Genomic DNA, 25,969 nt, shown 5'->3' on the forward strand with positions numbered 1-25,969 from the left:
TAAAGGATAGGTATTCTTTCACACTGCAAGAAAAAAAACAGTCAAGCTGCAGATGATTGGTTTTATATATTTATATGTCTCTTCATAAAAAGCAATTACAATCTGAGGACATTCATGATAGTTTTGATGCCAGCCCAAGTTCACCTTATTTAAATCTATTCTTTCGTGGGAAACATTAATTCTCACTGATAACTGGTAAAAGCCTCTTGATTTATCAGACTAATTTGCTATCATTAGGTTCACTGTGAGATAGAAGATTTTCTTTTTGTGCCATCTTTTTCTTTATCAGCTTTTTGAAAATTCAGCAGACAACCAAGTTTTTCTCACGTTCCCAAAGACCATCAGCATCTGGAAATCCTCCCCTTCCTGTTCACCATCAGCCCAGACTTTCTCTGTTCATTAGATGACTGCAGTGTGGGACAGATTTTCACCTGTCAGTTCATTTTGTTTTCAGAGAAACAGATACCGTAACAGTAACGAGAGCACTTTAGCAAGTTACCAGTAACTATTTCAAAAGTTTTTAAGAGGGGAAAAATTAATAATATTTTACATTAAAGTAGTTCCCTTTAAGTTGAGATGTCATGTCCTGAGGCCACTTCCCCATCCCAGGATCTCCAGAGGAGACCCAAGCCCTGGAGCCCTGGGCACAGTGGAGCCCATCAGTGAGTTCTTCCTAAGCACTGCGCTGCCAGCGTCTGAGGCACCCAGACAGCACAGGACTGTCGCCACAATGGGGAGGGGCTCTTCTGATAGTGTTTGTTAGTTTTACTATATTTTGAAGAAGTACATGAGTGCTGTCAACTTTGGGCAGATAAAAAGGAAACCATTTAGCCTGGTTTTATTTAATTATATCGCCTTATGTGGCCTATTCTGTACACTATTAATTCGAGAGGCAGACTGAAAGAGGAAAAGGAATCCTGAGGACTCGGAGACACAGCAGCCACGCCACAGCCAAAAATGAGCCACGACATACGAAAGCTATTACTGCACAAATGCACAACGTCCTGGGGTCTTAGTATTTCTTCAGCATCCATGGTTCATTAGAAATTAGTAGTTAAGTTATTTAAAAGAATTAAAGGCCTCAAGGTGAAAGAATATAATGTCAATTTTGAAGGTTTTTAGAACTGAGAAAGTAACATATCACTTGTGGCTGATTTTCAGGCCTACTTAATTATTTAAAATGACTAATTATGGTTAGGTAAAATACAGAATTGCAAATTAAAAATTCAAATGTGTAACAAAGATCTCTCTTCAGTTCTTGTTTAAAAAAAAGGACAAAACTAAATACATAAAATTATATTACAAATATCAGGGGAACTGCAACCATCATCAGATTTTTTTAATGTAGAAAAATAACAAACTTTTACCCACACACATTTAATTAATGTGAAATAGAACTACAACATTTTATATAACGTGGTTTTTCTGCTACTAAAGACTATTTGACGCAAAATATATTTTGTGCAAAAATTAAAGGGACTGTATTTCCAGAGAGTAGAAAAGGGAATCACTAGCGGGTACCCATTGTTAGGAAGAGAGTTTTTCCCCAACACCTATCCCACTGCCAGCAATGGGAGTGGTGACAACTGGTGACATAAAAATAAACATATTACTTTGAAATAGATAATGCCAGATTATTTCAATATTATGAAAAGCAAACCTTCACTCCTGACCACTTAAAGACATTCCCTACAAAATTCTATTATGTTTTCAACATTAATCTGGACAGGGGATGAGGGTGGTGCAGACGGAAGACTTAAAAAAAAAAAAGAATGAGAGAGAGAAAACATACAAAAGGAATATATAAAACATTATGCATTTAGTAGAAATAATGAAAAATGACTTTGTGACACATTTTCCAAGAAAAGTTATTTTTACATATATTTAAATCCTGTAAAAACCAGGTATATTGCAAGGGTTAAAAACAAGTCATTGATGAATGATGATCAGTTTTACCAGAGTTCATGCAATTAATTATCTGAGTTGGAAAGCTACTGTCCCAAGTCACAAAATGTATGCTCTGCCACATGATTACATGTTAAAATCACTTATTAAAAGAAATTATTTTGCATTTGGTGCTGACAGAGCTCTTGAGAAAGTGCTATACAAACTGAAGTTTATAGAAATTTTTAAATGATAATCTCAAAATACCATACAAAAAATATGTAAACAAAAAGATGCTTTAGAGTTGCAGGGCATTATAAAATCCATAATGTGGTTTAAGACAAAAGATCACCTCTTGTGTATTTAAAAAAACTGTTAGCATAATCCTAAAAGTTCAGAATTGCGTTGTCAACAGCAAAAGGCACTGGGTACAGGGTGGCCACGCTGCACAGGGCGGGGGTCCTGCAGCCGCCAGCTCAAGCCCGCCATGCATGTGCAGGGACATGAAAAGATTCCGCACGCAACCAGTGCCACCTGGGAGGGGCTCTAGCACTAAGACACTCTTTCATCTACTCTGTCAGAGAGGAAAACTGCTTTTAAAAGAGATTATCAACAGTATAAATTCTGGTAAAGCACTGAAAATTAGGTATGGTATTTTTGGCACAAAAGCACTTTTAAAATCTGAGCTCATTTTGCAAAATATCTGTCTAGAATTTCTCATTTGAAAATAGAAACTTATAACATACACATAAATGTGTAAATGGTTTCATGAATGAATGAGTTAGAGTCTATGTTTCCTTAAACACTGCACACACCTTCTGTTTACTCCAGAACCAGGGATCTGCGTGTGCACGTACCTCCACATTCCACATCTACAGATATTGCACAAGTAACATTGCCAAAGTACACACTAATGCAGTCTGGCGAGATTAGGGTTCGCCTTTCAATATTATTCTTTTCAGTATTCAGATTCAATACTACTTCCTAGAAAAGCTAGATGACCAATTTCAGAGAAAGAACGGTTGCTATCTTTCCTTGATCCATAATATTAAAATCTGTACCAGTATATTTAGGCATTTCATTTATGTTTTCCAGCATTTCAAATTCAGCAAAACCTGTTTTTGATGTTTCTTATAGCATTCCTTCAAAAACAGGAGAAGCTTCGTCTAATGTAAAAAAATTAAAATAAGTCCAGAGGGCAGTAATTTTTCCACCAGAGATCTTGCTCCATTCTGAAAAGCACTGCAGAGCAGTGCTATCTGTTTAAGTCTGTCAGCTTTCAGAGAGCCATTAGGTGCAAAGTCTGCGAAAAAATTGTGTTAACATACCGTGACAGCTGGATGTATCTTACTGCACAATACAATTCATTTCTTCCTCCCTGAAGCATTTTAGGGTATGCTACAGCTGCTAAAAGGATTTCGGTTTTTCTTGGTCCTCTGTCTGTTGGGCCTGAGGTTGATGACATCTCCACCATTAAGGGTACTTGAATTCTGACCCAAGTGACTCCCAGCAGACGTGCTAAAGACACCTGGACACGTTGAGGGAAAACACAAAGGTTAACACTAACGGATCTCAGGGTCACCTGAGCGGACAAAAGGGATGAACTAAAGAAACACTTTCAACTGTTAGAGTTTTCATTTTGAACACTGTTCGTTCTAAAATGTAATCTCCAGTTTATGGGCTATTTATCATCCACGATACACAAGACTCTGGGCCAGAGACACTATGAGCGACACAAAGACTACTAAGACTGATTCCTGCCCCCAAGAAGCTTACAATCTGATGAGTGAGGTGAGGCACTACAAACAGGCAGTGATGCTACAGGACACTCTATGTTAAGTGTCATAAAAGAGACAAGATCCCACAGATGGTTCAAAGGAAGAGTCAACCACATCTAATTCATAACAAAGGACAAACTACATGGAGGGACTGGACCCCTGGCAATGCCCTGCACTCAGGTCTCTGTTCATTTAAGAGAAGTGAAGGCTGTGCTTCAGCCAGACAGATAGCCGAGAGCTTTCTCCATAGATCTTGAGGGATGCACAGTTCTCAACAGAAGGTGGGAATGGGAGGCCATTCTTAATGGAAGAGCCAAAATGAGCAAAGGGATAAGTAAGACAGCCCTAGGCAGGCTCAAGAAACAGCGGGCCCTGTGGTGGAACCGTAAACAGGGTACATTACAAAAGTGGGGCACGAGGCTGCACAGGAAGGATGGACCAAACTGTCTTTAAATGCTGGGATGAAGAGAGCCTGCACTGAATGTGTTCCACAACCAGAATCTATCAAAGGGCTTTAATCAGCAGACTGGAAGGAGACAGGGTGGGCCCAGGAGACCAGACCAGACAGCGGCTTATCACAACTGCCCTGTCGTTTCTCAGAGCATGTGAGTGAGGTTCCTGACAGTAGGAACATACACAATAAAAAGGGCAAAGTAAGAAAAGTTAAAACAGGCCAAGAAAATGCTGTGTCTGTGTGTGTGTGTGTGTGTGTGTGTGTGTGTGTGTGTGTGTGTGTGTGTGTGTGTGTGTGTGTGTGTGTGTGTGTGTGTGTGTGTGTGTGTGTGTGTAGTGAGGAGTGGGGTGCAGGCAGGAGGTCCCTAGGAAAGAGGACCGGCACCCATCCTCCCAGAAGCCATGGCCCAAAGTAAGATGCGGACAGGTGCTTCCTGTTCTCCAGGAAATACTAAACTCTGCTGGCATCTCATGTTAAAAATCAGGATGGGTGCTCAGCAAGGTGGCAGGAAAGGGAAAAGGTGTGGAGATGGTGCAAGTGTCAAGTCAGAGAAACAAGTGTTCAAAAAGGACAGACCTTTAGAAAATTCATCAGTTAAAAAATCTTTTAACTCAATATACTTTTTTTTTTTTTTTTTTTTTTTGCGGTACGCAGGACTCTCACTGCTGTGGCCTCTCCCGTTGCGGAGCACAGGCTCCGGACACGCGGGCTCAGTGGCCATGGCCCACGGGCCCAGCCGCTCTGAGGCATGTGGGATCCTCCCGGACTGGGGCACGAACCCGTGTCCCCTGCATCAGCAGGCGGACTCCCAACCACTGCGCCACCAGGGAAGCCCCCTCAATATACCTTTTAATGAGAGCTGATACTACTAAATTTAATAATCACTCATCTCACGCTTTCCAGTCACATTTCTTAAAGAAAGGAGCATACTGTATTTAAAAAAAAAACCAGTAAATATGATAATAATGAATGGAAAATAAATTTACCAGGTAAACATGGGGCTAAAACTTCCTGGGTACTTACCAATTTTGTTACTACTTGAATGCATTGATTCAGGATCCTCAGCTATTTGTTGTTTAAGCTTTTGAAGATATTTTTCAGCCAAATATTTAAAAACTGGAATGAAAACAAAACCAAAAACCTTGCCAGGTCAGTATAATTATGCATGTAAAACCTGTTCTTTCACATCACTTACTATAATATTTATAATATTTATACTTAAAAAACAAATTTAAAATTATAGTTAGAAGTATACAATCTAGTTGAAAAAAAATTCAACTTCTAAAAATTATCTGAGTAATACCTAATTACAATGGTAATACTAATAAATATATAGTAGCATTTTATTAGTAAAGAAATGAGATATTACTTGTAGTCATTGGCTCTTTAGTTTTAAGTACCTGAATAGTGACTAATATTCAGCAACACTAAACTGACTCAGTCTTAAAAAGACTCTTTCTTTAACTGAAAACCACTATTCAGGGGACACTGAAGCAACAGCTGAACTGCAATCTAATAAAATGAGCAGCAATTCCGGAATGAGAAAAATAACCACCATCTTTCTCTAATCTCACTTTCTTAAACTAGGAAACACTATTAAACAAGTTAAGGTCACCGTAACTACCTAGTGGGGTGTCCACCACTGTGGGGTTCTAATGCAGTAATTTTAGAAGGTACGCTTGAAAAACACACACGCATATACATAGCCAGTTGTATTTTTAAATACAATAAAGCCCACTGGAGTTTTGCTGTAGAGTAACAACTATTCAAAGACATTAGTAAATAATCAAGGACTCAAACTCAGAGCAGCATCAGCCTTTAAACTTTACTTAATGATACATGACAAACAGAAAATTCTATTCTCGTTACAAATATGATTTCTAAACAACAAAAAGAAAAGGCATAAGAAGAATAAACAAACTTCCTGCTGTTAACTGTTAAGAAGGCACTTTACCTTCCGTCACGTTCAGATCCTCCTTCACTGAAGTCCTGTAGAATCTCAGCTTCAACTTTTTTGCCAGTGCCTCAGCTTCCTCACTACACATCAATTTGAAAAAAGCGTATGTAAAGGTACTTTCTGAGAGCTTGTTTTATTACATTTACTGCATACAGCCTGAGGACAGCGGTCAGCCCTTCCAGAACAGGTGAGAGCTACACTCAGTGCTTGAGCAGGATTTTCAGTTGTCACTGCTCTTGGGGGGGTAAACACCAGCCATCTCACTGTAACGGCAAGACACTTTTCTATAAAGTCACTTACTCTAGCCTTAAAATGACTAAATGTCACTTTTCTTTATATACTACTTTAATTTTCTCTCTTCAGTTATTAAAAACACTTGAATTTAATTACACTCTGAAAGTCTTATACTGCATTACCTATTTTACTCTTATTGGCTACAAAACTACTTTGCTGCCAAAGCCTAAGTCAGTATATTGATGTGTCTAGAACAGTGGACTCCTAATTTTAGTTTCATTATGACTCCCCAATTTTCTAAAATATTTCCCAATGATTCTACCACACGCCTCCCCTCCCTCACTGTAATCAAGTTGGTCTGTGTCATCAATGACATACATAAGTGATGGCGTATGACTTTGAGACTCCTCATAAGAGGCACCGCGGTTTCCACCTTGCCCCCACTGGGATCACATGCCTGGGGAAGCAGCTGTCACACGCTGAGGACACTTGCAGCCTGAAGGAGAGGCCACCTGCCCATGGCCAAGTGAGGGTGCCATCCCGGAAGCAGACCCCCCTAGCCCCAGTCAAAAGCCCTCCTGTGACCACAGGCCCCGGCAACATATTGACAGCAACCTCATGAAAACCCAGAACCAAGCCACCCAACTAAGCCACTCCCAAATTCCTGACCCACAAAAACTGTGACATAATAAATGTTTGTTGTTTTAAACTACTAAGTTTTGGGCTAATCTGTTATACAGCATCAGACAACTAATACAAGAACTTATAAAAAAATAAGGTAAAAACCAAATAAGTATTTTCAAAGCCAGCAAAACATTAATAATGCAGTAAACAAATACTTATATAGAGAAATTATCTGGATGCCAAACTCTGTTCACAAATGTGAGCATAATGGTTCTGGGTATACAAAACAATACGAATCTGAACTGCTTACCTATTTAAACTCATCAACATACTTATGCTAGACATTAAAACATCTAGGGATGTTTTCCTTTTTAAATTTATTTATTTATTTTTGGCTGCGTTGGGTCTTCGTTGCTGCAGGCAGCCTTTCCCTAGTTGCGGTGAGCGGGGGCTACGCTTTGTTGCAGTGTGCGGGCTTCTCATTGTGGTGGCTCCTCTTTGTTGCAGAGCATGGGCTCTAGACATGCAGGCTTCAGTAGTTGTGGCTCGCGGGGCCTAGAGCGCAGGCTCAGTAGTTGTGGCGCATGGGCTTAGTTGCTCCGTGGCATGTGGGATCTTCCCGGACCAGGGATCGAACCCATGTCCCCTGCACTGGCAGGAAGATTCCTAACCACTGCGCCACCAGGGAAGTTCTGGAATGTTTCTCTTAACATTCTTACTCTGTCTAGATTTGACTTCACATGAGGAGTTGGATTTGAGCTGCAAGGACCTGGAATTCTAAAAGGGCTTTCAAAACGTACTCCTTTAATTTTCTTTACTACTGATTCAGTGTGAACTTTTTAAACCCAAACCAATCACACAATAGCTCACAGAAATTTTTAAGTATAAGGCAGTCTTTTTAAAAACTTTCCTAAATTTTGTAAGTGTATGCAAAAACTAAAATAGGTTTTAGCTTTACAGAATTACAGCCACCCCCTCAACAGTAGCCACCTTACTTCTTTATACAAGAGTCATCAAGGAGATCGATCTTGTTTTGTACAAGTACAGTTGGTATATCTCCAACTTCAGCCACCACCTTCTCTCTCCAACTGGAAATCGCTTCAAAAGATTCCCTGTCTGTGGTGGAAAATACAAGCACACAAGCCTGGGCTCCTGTAAGTTCACAAAATAAAAATGTTATTTACATTAATGAAACAATCCTATGCAGGGTGAGGGAAACTTTTACATATTCAAAACAATTTTTATGTAAATAAATGTTGAATTCATCTTTGTAGCACTGCTTTTTTTTTTTTTAATTTAATTTATTTTATTTTTGGATGTGTCGGGTCTTCGTTGCTGCGTGGGCTTTTCTCTAGTTGCGGTGTGCGGGGGCTATCCTTCATCGTGGTGCGCAGGCTTCTCATTGCAGTGGCTTCTCTTGTTGCGGAGCACAGGCTCTAGGCGCGCGGGCTTCAGTAGTTGTGGCTCACGGGCTCTAGAGCGCTGGCTCAGTAGTTGTGGCACACGGGCTTAGTTGCTCCGTGGCATGTGGGATCTTCCCTGACCAGGACTCGAACCCGTGTCTCCTGCATTGGCAGGTGGATTCTTAACCGCTGTGCCACCAGGGAAGCCCTATTTTTTAACATATAAACTCTATTTTCTAATTCAAAGAACCAATTTTTACCAAGAACAGCGGTTCTCAAATTTGTGCAAGTGCCAAAGTACCCTCAAAATTATACACATTCCTTGTGGAACACCACAAAATACTGATATATTTAATAACACTGTAAAAGCCACAGAGAACAGTAAACTAGGCATGAATGACAGAGTTGCTGAGTTCTTCTCGTTAATATCTGTCACCTGCTTCTTAATTTCTTTTGGCACAGATTTAAGAAGTCTATGAGAGAAAAATATCATAATTTTCTCATTCTATTTACTTTTTTAAAAAAATCTATATTATTTTGTTTTAGTAGCAGAATACCATCAATGCTAAAGAATGTAATTTAGGAACCAGTGCCAAGAGTAAAATATTAATATATAGTAGAGAGGAAAAGAGTTTAATTTAGTTTTTCATCCTCTTTAACTGCATAATTCCCATACCATACTCACAATATTTTAACTATCAACTATCACATTAGTTGATAATATCTCATTTTAAAAATAAGCATCAACCTTCTGGAAGAGGGTTTTTACCAATGATTTGCTGTTGAATCAGACAGCATAGTGACAAAAACAGGTGAGAAGAGAAAATCGTCCTGGAGTCAAGAGGGTTCCTCACTGCTACTCCTTCCTTCCAGATATCCCAGGTGTAAGAGTTTCCTACTAAGACTCAAGACACACATACCTGGGCTACCTAAGACACTCTAGGGCCAAAAAAGGTTTGTTTATCACCTGAGGGAATATGGTAGGAACCCAAAGAACAACTAATGAAGGAAAAAACCAGCAGTTCACTATGACTGTAAAAGCAGAGGCTTCTCTCCTCTAGAACAGGCTTTGAACCAAAGAATAAATTAATTATGCAAAACTGAGGGGTGGGGGACAGGCAGATTGATAGACACAGCGTGAGACTTGCTCAGAATTGAAGGAGAAGTAAAACTGAAGAGATCACACTAGCATATTGGACAACAAATTTATATTTACTTGAACTCTTAACATTTACTTAAACTACAAATAAAACATTATTTAATCATACTTTAAGAAACTTTTTTGGGGACCTCCCTGGCGGTCCAGTGGTTAAGACTCCGCCTTCCAATGCAGGGGGTGCGGGTTCGACCACTGGTAGGGGAGCTAAGATCCCACATACCTCGGGGCCAAAAAACCAAAAACATAAAACAGAAGCACTATTGTAACAAATTCAATAAAGGCTTTAAAAAACGGTCCACATCAAAACAAAACAAAAAAAATCTTAAAAAAAAAAAAAGTTACAAAACTCTGTTAGCTTTAAACCTAGAATTTTATATCAGTCAAGTGTCGTTTAAATTTGAGGGTCCAATAAGGTATTTCCAAGTATACAAGGTCCCAGACACACAAAAAAACACTTATTAGAGAAAATGTTAAAAAAAACAAAACACGGCTTCCCTGGTGGCGCAGTGGTTGAGAGTCCGCCTGCCGATGTAGGGGACATGGGTTCGTGCCCCAGTCCGGGAAGATCCCACATGCCGCGGAGCGGCTGGGCCCGTGAGCCATGGCCGCTGAGCCTGCGCGTCCGGAGCCTGTGCTCCGCAACGGGAGAGGCCACAACAGTGAGAGGCCCGCGTACCGCAAAAAAACAAAACGAAACAAAAACAACTAACAAACAACAAAAAAAAACTAAGCAGATGGTGCCAGAGATATGGGCAGTAAGAATAATTAACTAAGAAAAGCACAATTTTGTTTGAAAAATCAAGGATCAAAGGATAAAAGAAAAAGTCTGCCCATAAAACCGAAAATTATTTAGTGGGGGACTGGGTAGAGAGACCACACTGAGCGGGATGGGCCGCAGTGCCCTCTGAGGAGGAGGAGGAGGGACCTGGATTCAGAAGCCACCAGGGACGTGAGCACGGTGCCCCCTCCCCCCACAGGTGCCCTGTGTGTTCCCCGCCCCGACCCTCCAGCAAGGGCTGCAGGGGGCGCTCTGCTCTTCTGCCAGGGGTGGTCTAGCACACCCCCTAAGGAGACTGGATGCCTGGGGAGGGGTGGGGGGGGGATAAAAACCTCAGCTTCCTTGGGGTGGGGTCACCCCGAGGCGCGTCTCCCCGCCTGCTCTCCCCGCCTGCAGTAGTAACTGGCTCATTACTGCACCCTTTATGCACGGTTCTCCCTTCTTTCCCTGGCCTCTCTCTTCTACATCCCACACGCACCCCGCTGTGTGTGTGTGCGTGTGGGGGGAGGTGTAAAATGACCCTAAAAAAATAATAAAGTAAATTAAAATGACCCCACGCTGCTCTACCTTCTTTTTCTTTCTTGGACCCCTAGCTCTGTTTTTGTACCAGCCATCTTTGGGAAAGTTGTTTTAATTTCTCTGTTGTTAATATTGAAAGGCAGCTAGTGTTTTCTACCCATATATTTTACAAAGACCTTTATTTTCCTACTATTCAATCTTCCTTCAATACTACCTACCCTAAAAATTGCACCGTTGGAAAAGTTTCTTCATTATCATAGATAACAGTAAGTCACCCATAAGTAGATCACTTCTAACAGTTAATAAACTACCTCACTTGTCCATGCATCAGAAATACAGAGCTCTGAATAAATTTTTGGTGTCAATGATAAGATCACCAATAGCAAGTATTTATTCCTCCTTAATAAGATCATTCCAAAAAAGCCACTATATTTTAATGCAATTCAGAAAATACTCTCCAAGACACATAATGTGCAGAGAGTAATTCTATCCTCAAATCACTGACAGATCCTACAAGATGGTCTGTAGGCAGGTCCTGAGTGTGGCTGACAGCAGCATCAGTGTCACCTGGAAGGCTGTAGAAATGCAGACTCTCAGAGCTACCCACAGATCTATAGAATTCAGTTTGCATTTTAATGAACTCCCCAGGGGATTCCTGTGCACAGTCAAGTTTAAGAAACACTGCTCTAGCGAACACCAGCAAAGGCTTTAAAAATACTATTATAGATACTACTCAGGATTTAAAATGCTGTCCCTTATTCTTTTTGACATTCTATACAATCTAAAGCACATAAATTATTCACTGAACCAATCTGTCACAGATTCCATGCTCACATAATTTCAAAACAAACCTCAGACTTGCATAGTCTAATTCTGCTGTTCTTTAATTCTTGCATTTATAACTTATAACTAGCTTCTTGTCCAGAGCTATTTCATTTCCAACAATTTATGTTCATTTATATTTGTGAAAAAAAATTATTTTTTAAGAAAATAAGGGTTTCCTTCTACTTATGTGCATGATCTCAAATAATAGGTCTCAAGTCTATAACCTAATTTACATATACTTAGAAGCATTTTTTTTCTGAGAACCAAGTCACAGTAAAAAACTGTAATAAAAATCTACTTCATGTTGTATGTAACTTTCTGTACTAAGTACGGTTTCTACTGCCTAGGGTGGACTTTCTTAAGGGTTTAACAGGAGTCATCTGGGCTCCCAAAGGCTTCCTAATATGATCTGTGCTCTGTTCTAACCTACTGATAAGGAGATCATGTTTCCACATGTCTCACTGTACAATTAAGCCAGCATTCTAAGAACATAATGATGCGTTGGAGCAATGGTCTTGCTATAATAGGTCTTTTAAATGAATTACAATACATTTTTTCTTTTTTAAATACAATTTTTATGCATCTTGAATAACACATTTTTAGGACATAAGTCAGTAGGTCATAATTTTATAAAGCATAGTGTTTCTATCACTAAATCTCTATCTTAACTCATTCTGCCCACCTTACCTTTTCTTCCTACTCTTTAATTATATCGTCATCTGAATCTATACTAGTAGCAGATATTACCTGGTGCCTAGCCGCCATCCAGTGCCCTGTCCCCAAGAACACCTCTCCCCCTCTGTACGGTAGCCTATGGTTTAGGCAGCTAAACTTCCCTCTGCCTTGGGGGAGCCCCAAGTGCACCAAGCCCATTAGGGCAATCACCTTCCTCTGACTACTCACTGTAATCTCGTCAAAGGTGGTCTAATCAGATAAAAGCTCTGGACTTTTGGTCCACTGTTGTAGGAAGTAACCCTCGGTCCCCAAGAATGTGAACAAAAAGCACTGTCGATGGTAGCAAACTTGCAGACAAGAGGAAAATCAGCATGAAGAGGAACCCCACACAAGGAGGCGGCCAGCCAGAACAATCAGCAAGGTTATAGTCCCAACAAACCACAAATGAAAGCTACTCCCAGTAACAAGTCAACAGACGCTAAATAAGTCAGTTTGAAATTGCTTTTCTGCTGTCAGCAACCAAAAAGCACTCTGATAGAACCTCAAAAAAAAAAAAAAGCATGTAAGTCCAATATGCCATTTCTCAAATTCATGTAACATTGCCACTGTTTGTTCCTTAATTCAAATAGGGATGTGAGGGAAAAAGCTGAAGCTTAAGACCTGTCTCAGTATCTACCCTCTTTGCCATTTTAACATAGTTGGCTAAAAAACGTTACATTTAAAAAAAACCTTTTAACAGATCTATTTATACACTTAAGATTGCTTTAAGTTAAAACGTTACACAGGGAAATCAATGCTGTTTAAAGCCTTTTAGTCCAAATGAAACAAAGTGAAAAGAAATTTGAACATCACCCATATAAATTAAGATGTAAATATTAATAATTATGGGCTCTCTTTTTAGTTTCTGGCAAAGAATGTTGTTTGTAAACATATGAAAGAGAAATGGTATGATTCATGGACATCTAACAAGTTAAAACAAGAAGTTTGCAACAAACTGGATGAGTCAAGTTAAAAAAATTAGAAGATAATAATGTTGAACAAAGTCTTATGGCAGTGGATATTAAAATATGTTTAGCTACCTGGTCTTTTTCTTTAAATTAGGGACCCAAATGAGCTACTTAACTGTACAGTTCCAACATTTTCTCCTTTTTATTCATATACGAATCAAATCATTTTGACATTTGACCAGTTTTGTCTTTTTTTAAGTTAAACTTTATTTTGAGATAATTGTAGACTCACAGTTTTGCCCTTTTAAATTAGAGAGACATAATGATAATACTTTCTCCAAAAATAACCATACTAGTTAAAAAGTAATACTGCCACATCACATTGTCAAAAGCTTAAAAAGAAATAGCCCAACCTATTTTTTTCCACACAAAAAGAACATATATTTTAGGCTGAGAATTTAGAGAAGAAAGCTAGGTAGGTAAAAAGAGGAATTCCCCCCCCAGTTTATTTAGTCTTAGATCCTATCATTGTAGCTCTTCCTTTTCACATGTATCTCATACTTCCCTGAACTCGTATAGCCTAGAGAAGGCTTTACCCACATTAAATATCGTAACAAAATGCCATCTTGTCTGCCAGGGCTTTACTTTTTCTTATGTTAGTTTCCACTCTACGTAGTCATTTCCCTGGAGTCAGAGAAGACATTTCACAACTTCTGACTTATTAGGTCTGGGAATGACTATATGAGTCATGTAATTCTAAGGCAGAGATAAACAGTCTATAGCACAGAGTATTATTTACCACCCAACAAGATCTTTAGAAGAATAATAGCCTGGGGTTTTAAAAAATACTTTGGAATTGATTTAAATATTCTTAAAGAGAAATCCTTCTATGGGAAACAAGAAAAGCAAAGTTCTTTGTTCAGCTAAAAGAACATGTCAAAACAAACTAAAGACACCCATGATTTACCTCGATAGTAGGCCTTTGTTATTGCATCAAACTCCTCTTGACCTGCGGTATCCCATAACATGAGCCTGACGTCTTCATCATTAACTCTGAAACAAGAGATGAATGAATTTCATATGCAAAGGAAATGTATTTTTCAAATCTGGTGGTATTAAAACTACATTGTTGGGCTTCCCTGGTGGTGCAGTGATTAAGAATCCACCTGCTGATGCAGGGGACACGGGTTCGAGTCCTGATCCAGGAAGATCCCACATGTCGCAGAGCAACTAAGCCCGTGTGCCACAACTACTGAAGCCCATGCGCCTAGAGTCTGTGCTCCGCAACAAGAGAAGTGACCGCAATGAGAAGCCCGTGCATCGCAACAAAGAGTAGCCCCTGCTCGCCACAACGAGAGAAAACCCACATACAGCGATGAAGACCCAACGCAGCCAAAAATAAATAAACAAATTTATTTATTTATTTACTTATTTAAAAAAAACTACATTGCTGGTTTCACTCTGAAAAAGTCTGAGCGCTTTTAAATGCTGATACCATTACCAACAGTGCAAGTAAAGGGTGAAAGACACTCCCCTAAAGCTGTAATTTTACACGATTTGGATTTATCTGTCATGTTTTTTCCTTCAACCACAGTCACAGATAGTGGTGGCTCTAAGACTAGCATCCGAGGGGTCCATGCCTGAGGATTCAACCAACTGCAGATAGAAAATATTTGGAAAAAAAATTCTAGAAAGTTCCAAAAAGCAGAACTTGAATTTACTGTGTGCCTGGCAACTATTTACACAGCATTTACATTATATTAGATATTATAAGTAATCTGGAGATGATTGAAAGTCTATGAGAGCACGTGTGTAGGTTAAATGCAAATACTATGCCATTTTATACAAGGGACTGAGTGCCCATGGATGTTGGTGTCCGTGGGATCCTGGACACCCAGGGTCAGCTGTCCTGGGAAAGGGTTCCCTTAGGTCAGTGTTTGCCCTCCTCCTGCTACCCTATTCTAATGGGGGAGAATAGTAAGAAAGGAAAGAAGCAGCTTACTGCTTGGTTGCCCTTTAACCCCCAAATTAACTCTGTTCTGTCACACCTGTTGTCTTATTCGCAGGCAGTAGTTCTGTTCTACAGAGTCACTGCCAACACTGAATTAGCAAATCCTGAACCATTCCTCTGAGGGAAAATACCAGGCGGGTGAGGTGCCTGTGAGCCCCTGGTTACAATTTCATCAACTGATGAATATATAACCTTGTTTTTTGCATTGTTCTGTTTAAACACACCTTATTTAATATACACTGTTGATTCATTAACATTGAACCCATGGCCAACAGTACTATAACTGGTGCCTGAACGAAGCTTATCTAATACATGTGTTTTCTCCATAAGGCACGCCACAGCTCACCAGACGGCACTTCAGCTCTAGGCTTGGGGCCATTTTAAACAGCGAAACTACCAACAGAAAGCACAAAAATGTGGCACAAAAACAGAACATGAAAAGGCCACTCATGTACAGTATGAGAGATGAAACAAAAACGCAGTGGGTCGCCTTGTTCAACCTCAGCCGAACGTGTGTGTATAAGTGACTCAAATTTTTTGCTGCTCTGTGCATGTCCACAAATGACCATCAGAGTACTGGGAGTACTGAGTCTGGGGTTACAAATAAATTTTAGCAAGCAGTGAATTTGCAAATATGAAATCCACAAATAATGAGAAGTAACTGCATACTTAAAATATAAATATGGAGTCTGAATAATAAGGGTCAACTGTATACTTAAAATATTAATTTGGTCCAGATAGCAAGCGCAAAAAATAAACATCATCAAGATTTAAAATGAATCCCCTTAAAATATCTAAGAAAGGAAGCAAATAGAGAAGTATTTTTAAAAAGAGGGTAACAGAATACAGATTATAAATTCAACATCTTTAAAACAGTGAACACAATTATCTTTGATGCTAGTGTCTGGGATAGTTAAATCAGATTTGTTTAATGTTTCTCCTACAATTTAAAATATCCTTAAAAGTTCTCAGGACTAATGACAAAAAGTGTTACTTTGATGTGTTTTAGAATCCAATTGGATTTCCTTTTCACAGGAGTATTTAATCCTCTCAAATCTTTCTCTTACTTCTTTAAAGTAAAAACAAATTATTAATTCTCTAACTTCTATAAGCCCAGTTTTAAAAAGAGAAGAGACATTTTACACAAACAGATCGCATAATATAAGAGATGAAAATTATTCTGATAGACAGGTAACTTCCTTTCCAAATAAAATAGTCGACAGAAATCTCGGTAGAATCAAGCGTCAGTTTGTGTTTAAGAAGTGCTCAGGGTGCCACCAATAAATATAAAACAGATGTAAGATTGAAAAAGAGAGAAGGGAGAAGTGTAGGTAAAAAAGAAGAAAAAAATGAGAGAGAAAGGGAAGAGATGGGGGAGGGGGAAAAAAGAAGGCGAAGACACACAAAGGAGTGAATAACTGAAAACCCGCTGCCACTAGACACCTAGCCTTGGATTGTATTGTACTGTTACTATTATTCTGAGCAAACTCTTGGACACAGCTCACATATCAAAAGCGAGAGGATAAAACAGCCAAGTACATACTGTATCTGTCGCTCCAAAAAATCAACTCCAATGGTTTTCTTGTAGTCTTTTGTAAAAATGCCTTTGCAATACCGCTGAATCATACTTGATTTTCCAACTGCGCCATTCCCTACAACCACCATCTTTATGGCCACTTCCATATCTTCCTCCAACATTTTTGGAGTTGAAAAGGTTTCTGTGCCAAATTTAATTCCAGGTGATCCGATCTTCTCTCTCAAATCTGTGGTTTAAAATGAAGTTATTTTTTCATGACATAAAACCTATATAAAATAAAATAAGCTATAATTGTTTTATCAAGAAATAATCATAATGAATTGCAAGAATTTTTTTCCGTGTTGAAGGCCCTCTCCCCACCCTGTTCAGATAATGTAAATTCTTTGAAAAAAGAGACAATAATACCATTCACTTTTGCACCCTTAACAACAGCAGAATGTATGACTTCCAGGTACCAATAAATGCCTAGATTACATAGTTCTGCCTTTCACTGAGACTAGAGTATGAGTGTTAAGAGTCGAGGCCTGACTTACTAGTTGCTACTTACTGGTTCTGTGCTCTTAGTGAAGTTATTGCTTAACCTCTTGAAGCTTCAGTTTCCTGAGGATATTTACCTCACAGGATTGTTGATCAATGATAGATACAAAGCACTTAGCACAGTGAAAGTTAGGCATTCAAAAAAATGGTAGTTTCATATACCATAATAAATCCTCCTTTTATCCCATTTGGTGGATAGTTACCACCAAATGGGCAACAAATACAAAATCTAAGGAAACTGCTCTTCATCCTCACAGGTAATAATTAATGTCCCTAGAACAGCACCCTAAGGAAGGGTTTTGTATAATGCTATGCAACCACGTGATAGCATCGGGCTCTTAGTTACTGTGCTTTAGTGTTTAGATTACAATGGATCCTCTACACATCATCTTATACCATGCATTTTTTTCATCAGTTTCAGACTAGTTACAGTTACTCATATAATGAAAGTAATAGAATGTGTACTGTTCGCATTTTAGACTGAAAAGAACAGAAAGCCAATTTCTTCATATTTCTTCTTAAAATTACTAGTTAAGTTCCTGCCTACTTAGCTATTATATTCCAGCTACCTTAAGCAAAAATCCATTTATACAACCACTACACAAAACATGTCTGAAATGTGAAGAACATTCCTTTCTTTGCCCCTAATGGAGTCTCAGTAATTGTCCCTAATGCTTCACAAACTTGCACGATTGTAAGCAGCATCTAGGAGCATTTGTTAAAGTACAGGTTCTAGGTCTCCACTTCAGACATAATTAAATGATTAAAACAACAACTTAAAGTATTGGAACAAGAGAAAGAAGATGACAGAAGCAAAAATATGGGTAAATATAGCAGACTTCTCTTAAATGTTCTGTTACATTTGACAGTTGAAAGAAAAATTATAATACTGTTCAATATGGTTTTCAATATATGTAGAGAAAACATTTAAAGCAAGTAATTATACGTGGAAGAGGGGACTTCCCTGGTGGTCCAGTGGTTAAGACTCTGTGCTCCCAATGCAGGGGGCCCGGGTTCGATCCCTGGTCAGGGAATTAGATCCTGCATGCCGTGAGCCCACATGCTGCAACTAAAAAAAGATCCTGGGCTTCCCTGGTGACACAGTGGTTGAGAGTCCGCCTGCCGATGCAGGGGACACGGGTTCGTGCTCTGGTCCGGGAAGATCCCACATGCCATGGAGCAGCTAGGCCCGTGAGCCATGGCCGCTGAGCCTGCGCATCTGGAGCCTGTGCTCCGCAACGTGAGAGGCCCGCGTACCGCAAAAAAAAAGAAAAAATAAAAAAAGATCCTGCGTGCCGCAACTAAAGATCCCACATGCCACAAATAAAGATCTCGCATACCACAACTAAAAGAGCCTGCGTGCTGCAACTAAAAAAAAGATGCCGCGTGCTGCAACAAAGATCCCACATGCTGCAACTAGACCTTGCGCAGCCAAATTAAAAAAAAAAATTATACATGGAAGAGGACAAAAGGGAGGTAAGGTTTCTTAACTTCACTTGAACTGGTAAAATGTTGACACCAACAGACTGTGATAAATTACCTATGCAGCTAAACAAGTTACACAAAGAGATACTCAAAAACACTATAAAACACAATAAAACAAAATGAAATTCTAAAAACAGAAAACTGTCAGAATCCAATCAACATTTATAGAGCTGTCCACACAACAACAGCAGAATATACTTCAAGCACCCACTGAACATATACCAAAATAGAACATATTCTAGGCCATCAAACAACCCTCAACAAAAGCCAAATAAAGGGACAATGAAATCAAACTAGAAATCAGTAATGGAAAGATAACAGGAAAATCTCCAAACATTTGGAAATTAAAAACACAGATTTCCCAACAACCCATGGGCCAAAGAAGAAGCTCAAGAGAAATTTAAAAAATAACTGAATTGAATTAAAATGAAAATATGTCAAAATTTATGGGACACAGCTAACATACTGCTGAGAGGGAAAATTTACAGCACTAAATGCTTACCTTAGAAAAGAAGAAAAGTCTCAATCAATAATCTAAGCCCCCACCTCAAAAAACTAGAAAAAGAATCGCAAAATAAACCCAAAGCAAGCAAAAGGATGGGAATAATAAAGAGCAGAAATCAGTGAAATTGATATAAACATTAGGAAAATTGAATTTATAACTTTAAAAACTCAAAAAGAAATCTCCAGGCTCAGGTGATTTCATTGGAGAATTCTACCAAACTTTTCAAGAATGATACATACTCTCCCCTGGAATACAAAAGAGGAGAAAACACTCCCTAACTTATTTTATAAAGCCAGCATTATCTTGATACCAGCACCACACAAAGACAGTACAAAAAAGAAAACTAAACAAATAACCCCTCATGAACACAAATGCAAAAATCCTCAACAAAATATTAGTAAATCGCATCCAGCAATATATAAAAAGAATAACCAGGACCAAATGGGCTTTATTCAGGAATGCAAGGCTGGTTCAATACTCAAAAATCAATCAGTGTAATCCACCATATTAACAGAGTAAAGAAGAAAAACCACATCAACATCCATTTGTGAAAAAAACTCTCAGCAAACTAGAAACAGAAGAGGACTTCTTCAACCTGATAAAGGGCATCTATTAAAAAAAAAAATCTACAGCTAACATCACACTTCATTCTGAAAGACAGATTGAATTCCCCCTTAGACTGAGAACAAGGTAAGGATGTCCACTCTCACTACTCCTGTTTATCATTAGGCGTAGACAGAGCAACAGGCAACTAAAATACTTAAAATGCTTATAGATTAGGGAAAAAAACTATTTCTATTCACAGATGACATGATTGTCTATCTAGAAAACTCCAAGGATTCAAACAAACAATCCTGGAACCAATAAGTGAGTTTAGCAAGGACATAGGATACAAGAGCAACACACAACACTCAACTGAATTTCTAATATCTTAATGTACAATTTGAAGCCAAAAATTTTTTAAATGATATTTACAATAGTTTCCTCCCAAAATGAAATACTTTGGCATAAATCTAACAAAACATGTACAGGATCTGTATACTGAAAACTACAAAACACTAATGAAACAAAGAAATAAATGGAAAGATACATCATGTTCATAGATTGAAAGATTCAACAAAGTAAAAACAGCAATTCTCCCCAAACTGATCTACGGTTTGATATAATTCCAAAGTACCAGCAGAATATTTTGTAGTTAGAGACAAGCTGATTCTAAACTTTATATGGAAAGGCAAATGAACTAGCATAGCTAAAACAATTTTGAAAAAGAATAAAGCTGGAGAAGATTATGCTACCCAACTTTAAGACACTATAAAACTACATCCATCAAGAAAGTTTGATACTGGCAAAGAGAAAGATACAAAAGTCAATGGAACAGAACAGAGGGCCAATATAGACCCACACAAATACAGCCAATTGATTTTTGACAAAGGTGCAAAACTATTAAATGGAGAAGACAGTCTTTTCAACAAATGGTGATGGAACAACTGGACATTCATATGCAAAAAAAAAGTAAACCTTCCCCTAAATCTCACACCTTATAGAATTTAAACTAGGGCCTCCCTGGTGGCGCAGTGGTTGGGGGTCCGCCTGCCGATGCGGGGGGCGCGGGTTCATGCCCCGGTCCGGGAGGGTCCCGCGTGCCGCGGGGCGGCTGGACCTGTGGGCCATGGCCGCTGGGCCTGCGCGTCTGGAGCCTGTGGTCCGCGGCGGGAGAGGCCACAGCAGTGATAGGCCCGCGTACCGCAAAAAAAAAAAAAAAAAAAGATTATAGATCTAAATATAAAACTATAATATCTAGAAGATGAAAATCTTCTTGACCTGGGATTAGGCAAAGTTCTTAGACATGCTACCAAAAGATGTACAAAAGGAAATATGGATAAATTAGACTTCATCAAAATTAAAAACATTAGCTCTGTGAAAGACACTGTTAAAACAATGAAAAGAAGCTACAGACTGCAAGAAACTTTTGCAAAACATATCTAACAACTTGTATCCAGGAAATATAAAGAACCCTTAAAACTCAACATAAGAAAGAAACTACTGAAAAGTCTTGGCCAGATACTCACCCGAGATTATACATGCCAATTAAGTACATGAAAAGATATTCAACATCTTTAGCCATTATTTAAAGACACATTAAGACCACGAGATACCACTACATGCCTATTAGAATGGCTAAACTAAAAAATCCGACAATACAAAGTGCTAGAGAGGAGATGAAGCAACTGGAACTCTCACATGTTGCTGGTGAGAATGCAAAATGATACAGCCACTCTGGAAATCAGTGTGACAGTGTATTACAAAGTTAAACATACTTTATATGATCATGTAATCCCAATCTTAGCAGTACCCTAGAGAAATGAAAACTTATGTTCACACAAAAACCTGTATAGCAATGTTTATAGCAGCTATAGTCATAATCACCAAAAACTGGAAACGATCCAAATGTCTTTCATTGGGAGCACATCCATCTAATAGAATACTACTCAGCAATAAAAAAAGAATAAATTGTTGATACATCCAACAACTCGAAGGAATCTCAAAGGCATTATGCTGAGTGAAAGAAGGTTACATGTTGCATGATTCCATTTCTATGACATTCTGGAAAAGATCAGTAATTGCCAGGGCTTGGGGTAAGGGGGAGGATATAAAAGGATAGCATGAGTGTTTTGGAGGTGATTGAACTGTTCTAAATTCTGACTGTTATGGTAGTTACATATATCTAAAATTCACAGAACTGCACACCCCCCAACAAAGTCAATTTTACCATATAATAATTTTTAAAATAATAAAATGTAAAGAAAAGTAAGTGGAATCAGATTTTAACACAGGCAGTCTGACTCCTGTGATTATCAGCCAATACTCTACAAACTTAAAGAACTATACCAAAACAATTAAATTCTTAGAAAATTAGCATAATTCTGAGTACAATACTTTAAAAGCTTGACAGTAACACTTTACATGTGTTCTTCTTCCAAGTTTAATTTTAAAGATTTTGCCAACCAACAGCCGTCCAATACATTAGAAAAGTAAAGGATGAGTTAACTCACTGATCGAAATGGTGGCTTTTTCATCACAGCCTGTACTTCAGCACAGGTATGATTATATTTATAAAAGCACTGAAAAACTTCTCAAGTTCAATGAAGTTACCTAGAAGATGTCAGGAGTTACATAAAACCTGGAGAAGTAGACAGCCCTTTTCAGACTGTACTGCCACTGGGATCCCCGAGTGAAGTGACTCTGCGGTAGCCAGTGTCAAGGAGACCGCGTAGTCAGGCTCATTCATATTCGAGCGGAACCCGAGCAACACCCGGGCTGGGTGGGGCCGCAGGCAGGGAAGGGGCCCGCCGCCCAGGACGGGGTCTGGAAGCCAGGGTGGGGCTTGGGCCCTTTCCCCGCCAGCCCCAACCCACACCTAATGCCCAGTCCCCACCGCCCCGCTGCACCTCCCCGCCCGAGGGCCACCCCAGGGAGGCGGGGGCGCGAGGAGGGGAGGAGGCGCCGGGGGTTGCGCCCACCGCCTGCCGCGGGGACCCGGGCCCCGCACTCGAAGTGTGCGCGCGGCGGCCGAGCCGGGGAGGGGCGCCCGGCCTGGAGGCTCCCGCCGAGCCCCTGTCCGGCCCCCGGTGGGCACATCCCGGGCCGCGGGGACGGGCGGGTCCTCCGCAGCCAGCCGCGGTCGAGGGCGATGAGTGCGGCCAGCCGCCCCGAGCGCGAGCCGCTACTCACCGTCCCCGCGCCGCCCGCCGCCCGCCGCCCGGCGCGACCGCTCCTCCAGGTCGCGGTGTAACCGCTGTCTCCGCCGCCCGGTACGCCAGCCCTCCGACAGGGCCTCCAGCCGGCTCGCGCCCTCTTTTGCTCTTTTAAGAATGACTGTGACTTTTTTCAGGAACTTTATTGGCAGAAGAACTCGGAACCAGCAGATCGCTGCGGCCCCGCCGCGGAAGGTAGGGCGCGGGAGACTCGCCTACCCTCTGCCGCGGACGCCCCCCACTCGGAGCATGCGCCGGACTTTCAGTGCGCACGCGCGCGCCGCCGGCCTCGCCCCGCTGCCCCGCCCCCGAGTTGGCCGAGGCTGAGGGGCGCCGCGTTCCCTGTGAGGCAGCTGTGGCTGGTGGGGTTCCAGGAGGCTGGCGGGAGAGGACGCTGCCGAGGAAGGGCCGCAAACGCTTCGTTTACCCAGTGGTCAGCTTTCAGAGTCCTCACAGGACGTGCCCTCCCTGGATGCACATCTTATACTCTTGACCGGAGGACATCCAAGTGGCGGAGTGAGCAAAACTGGAGCAAAGTCGAAAACGCACTTGGTCCGTACTCTGTGACTGGACCAAGTGCAAGTCTGCGATGCTTAATAATAAAGAGAACCAAAAGAAATCCAAAAGTTGGCTCCCAAAGCAACCTAAACTTTGCTTCAGTTGTTTTAATACTGTGAAATAGAATAGAAAAAAAAAAAAAAAGGAAAATACCAAGTGTTGGCGAGGTTGTGGAGTAGCTGAATCCTTCTGTCCTGCTGCTGGAATGTAAGCTAGAATAACTTTAAAAAACAATTTGGCGTGCTAGTAAAGAAGCATACCCTATGACCTAGTAGTTCCATGTCTGTGTGTTCAGCCAAGAGAAGCGTGTGCTTACGGGGGCACCAACAATTATCAGAATGTTCGCAGACGCATTTGTTTTAATACACCCAAATGGAAATATCGCAAAAGACCATCAACAATAGAATAAATTAATACATTCACAGTGTTCATATACTGGAATACTACTCAGCAATGAGAAGAGTGACCTGCAACTACAGGCAACAACATGGATGAACTGCAGAAACATAAAGTTGAGCATAAAAAGTCAGACACGAAAGTGTTACTGACCAGGGTTCTTGGCCTTCCCTAATCAATAGAAATTGACTAGAGGCCAGATAAGAAATTCAGGCAAGGCTTTATTGGGACCCCTGCTGTAGCATGGGGGAGAGAGAACAAGCAACATATTTCCTTGCTTGCTGGCTTGCTCGCTGGGAGGTGGCGGGGGGGGGGGGGGGGGGGGGAGCGGGGGGTCGGGGAGCAAGCTTTTTCCTTATATAGCGTGAGGGTAGGGGTGTATCCAAGGGTTGGGCCAGAGGTGTGGCCTAGGTGGTCTGCCCACCCCTTTAGGTGGTGTTGAGTACAGGGGGCATGTGCAGTACCCTGCTTTTGCTCCAGACTCTTCAGGAGTGGCAGTTAGCTTTTTTGGTCTCTTTGTATTTTGGGGGTCCAGAATTTGCCCCAACGGCGCATGCACGCAGTTATTTTTAGTCCCATACAGTTTATTTGTATTTTGTTGCTCGAGGAGAGGTGTGTCCATGTGCAAGCACTGCAGCAAAGGGTCCCTGGTCCCAGCCTGTCTCATTCCCCCCAAGAGACTCTACACCCTTATTCTTAAGGGTAAGGGGCTGAAGGTCTCTTCTTCTGAAACTTCTTCCTGCTGGACAGGGGCCGCAGACCCTAGCCTGCCCTAGATGTCCCTCGCTGACTGTTTCAAGGACCTGTAGGGACTTGGGCCACCTTCCGCTGGAATGGGCTGAATTCCTTGAGCCATCATGAGCCTTACTTCAAACCGTTGGAGCCTGAAAGACACAAACTTAACCAAAAGGTTAAACAAACAAGGGCTAAAAAGGAGAAGAACAATGATAGCCATTAAAGGGCTTAGTAAGGGAAGGAACCAGGGTTAACTTTGGGCTTCCTTAACTGTTGACCAGACAAGGGAGGCAGTATGGTCCCTGCCAAAATTATGAAGCCACTCTTGCCTTGTTCGGCCAGAAGGTAATCAAGGGCCAGAAAATTGTCAAGAACCACATCAGCTAAGGTAAGAAGAGAGGTCCCAAGTCCTGTTAAGGGTTCAAATAGGAGCCAACCCACTACATCATTTTACTTATCTGTTGACGGTGCCTGTCTTTTGAATGGGTATCTCAGATTGTCCACTGGCTCACAGGTGTATTGTTCTTCTGTTGTGACCTGCGGGGTTTCTGGAGGTAAAAGCTTTAGTCTGGACAAATGTACCTAACTAGATGTCCCTTGAAGTTTGACAGCAGTAGAGGTGGCTAAAATTACTTTATAGAGGCCCTTCCATTTTGGCATTAGTTGGTGTTGGGGGGGACCCCTCTTTCCAGGTTTTAAGAAGAACTTGGTCCCCGGGGTTTATTTTTAAAGGAACTGCTCCTTCCTCTGTAATTTTAGTGGGAGTCGGCAGTGCCTTGTGGGCATAGTCCTGGATTGCCCTCTGAACTTGTCCTACATTAATAATATATCTCAGGGCCTGGCTCACTTCCTCATCTAGTAGAATGTCAGTAGTAAGAAAAGGCCTCCCATAGGTCATTTCAAATGGGCTAAGCCTCAGACCACTCCTGGGGGCTACATGGACCCTGAGGAGTGCAAGGAAGCAAGTTGGTCCAGAGTGCATGAGTTTCTTGGCAGAGCTTTACTAGGTTTTCTTTAAAGTATGGTTCATTTTCTCTACCTTCCCTGAGGACCGGGGGTGCCAAGAGGTGTGTAGCTTGTAGTCTATCCCTAGGGCCGTTGTGAGTCTCTGTGTGATTTTGGCTATAAAAGAGGGCCCATTATCACTCTGGAGGGACTTTGGAAGTTCAAACCGAGGAACTACTTCTTTTAAAAGGGACTTACAGACGTCCAA

General features: G+C 40.8%; 1 protein-coding gene and 1 long non-coding RNA gene across 5 annotated transcripts in view; one reads left to right on the forward strand and one right to left on the reverse strand.

The window, feature by feature from the left end:
* Positions 1 to 56: 56 nt before the first annotated feature.
* On the reverse strand, positions 57 to 23,326 carry RAB23 (RAB23, member RAS oncogene family). 3 transcript variants are annotated; one of them, XM_067753522.1, is made up of 7 exons: positions 23,045 to 23,326; positions 16,792 to 17,011; positions 14,205 to 14,290; positions 7,927 to 8,083; positions 6,071 to 6,153; positions 5,140 to 5,232; positions 57 to 3,412 (listed from the first exon to the last, which is right to left on the reverse strand). In XM_067753522.1, the coding sequence occupies exons 2-7, from the start codon at positions 16,944 to 16,946 to the stop codon at positions 3,273 to 3,275; spliced, it is 714 nt and encodes a 237-aa protein (XP_067609623.1). In that variant the 5' UTR covers positions 16,947 to 17,011; positions 23,045 to 23,326; the 3' UTR covers positions 57 to 3,272. The 3 variants fall into 3 exon arrangements, with proteins under 3 accessions (XP_067609623.1, XP_067609621.1, XP_067609624.1); XM_067753520.1 differs by lacking the exon at positions 23,045 to 23,326 and adding an exon at positions 22,466 to 22,682; XM_067753523.1 differs by lacking the exon at positions 23,045 to 23,326 and adding an exon at positions 22,366 to 22,682.
* A 1,043-nt stretch (positions 23,327 to 24,369) lies between these two features.
* The window catches only part of LOC137233061 (uncharacterized), an 83,873-nt gene continuing 82,273 nt past the window's right edge, over positions 24,370 to 25,969 (forward strand). For both annotated transcript variants that reach the window (XR_010947276.1, XR_010947275.1), the window contains exon 1: positions 24,370 to 25,144. This is a non-coding gene — a long non-coding RNA (uncharacterized lncRNA). The remainder of the gene's footprint in view (positions 25,145 to 25,969) is intronic.

Source organism: Pseudorca crassidens, chromosome 10, assembly GCF_039906515.1.
Source record: "Pseudorca crassidens isolate mPseCra1 chromosome 10, mPseCra1.hap1, whole genome shotgun sequence".
Classification (NCBI taxonomy): domain Eukaryota; kingdom Metazoa; phylum Chordata; class Mammalia; order Artiodactyla; family Delphinidae; genus Pseudorca; species Pseudorca crassidens.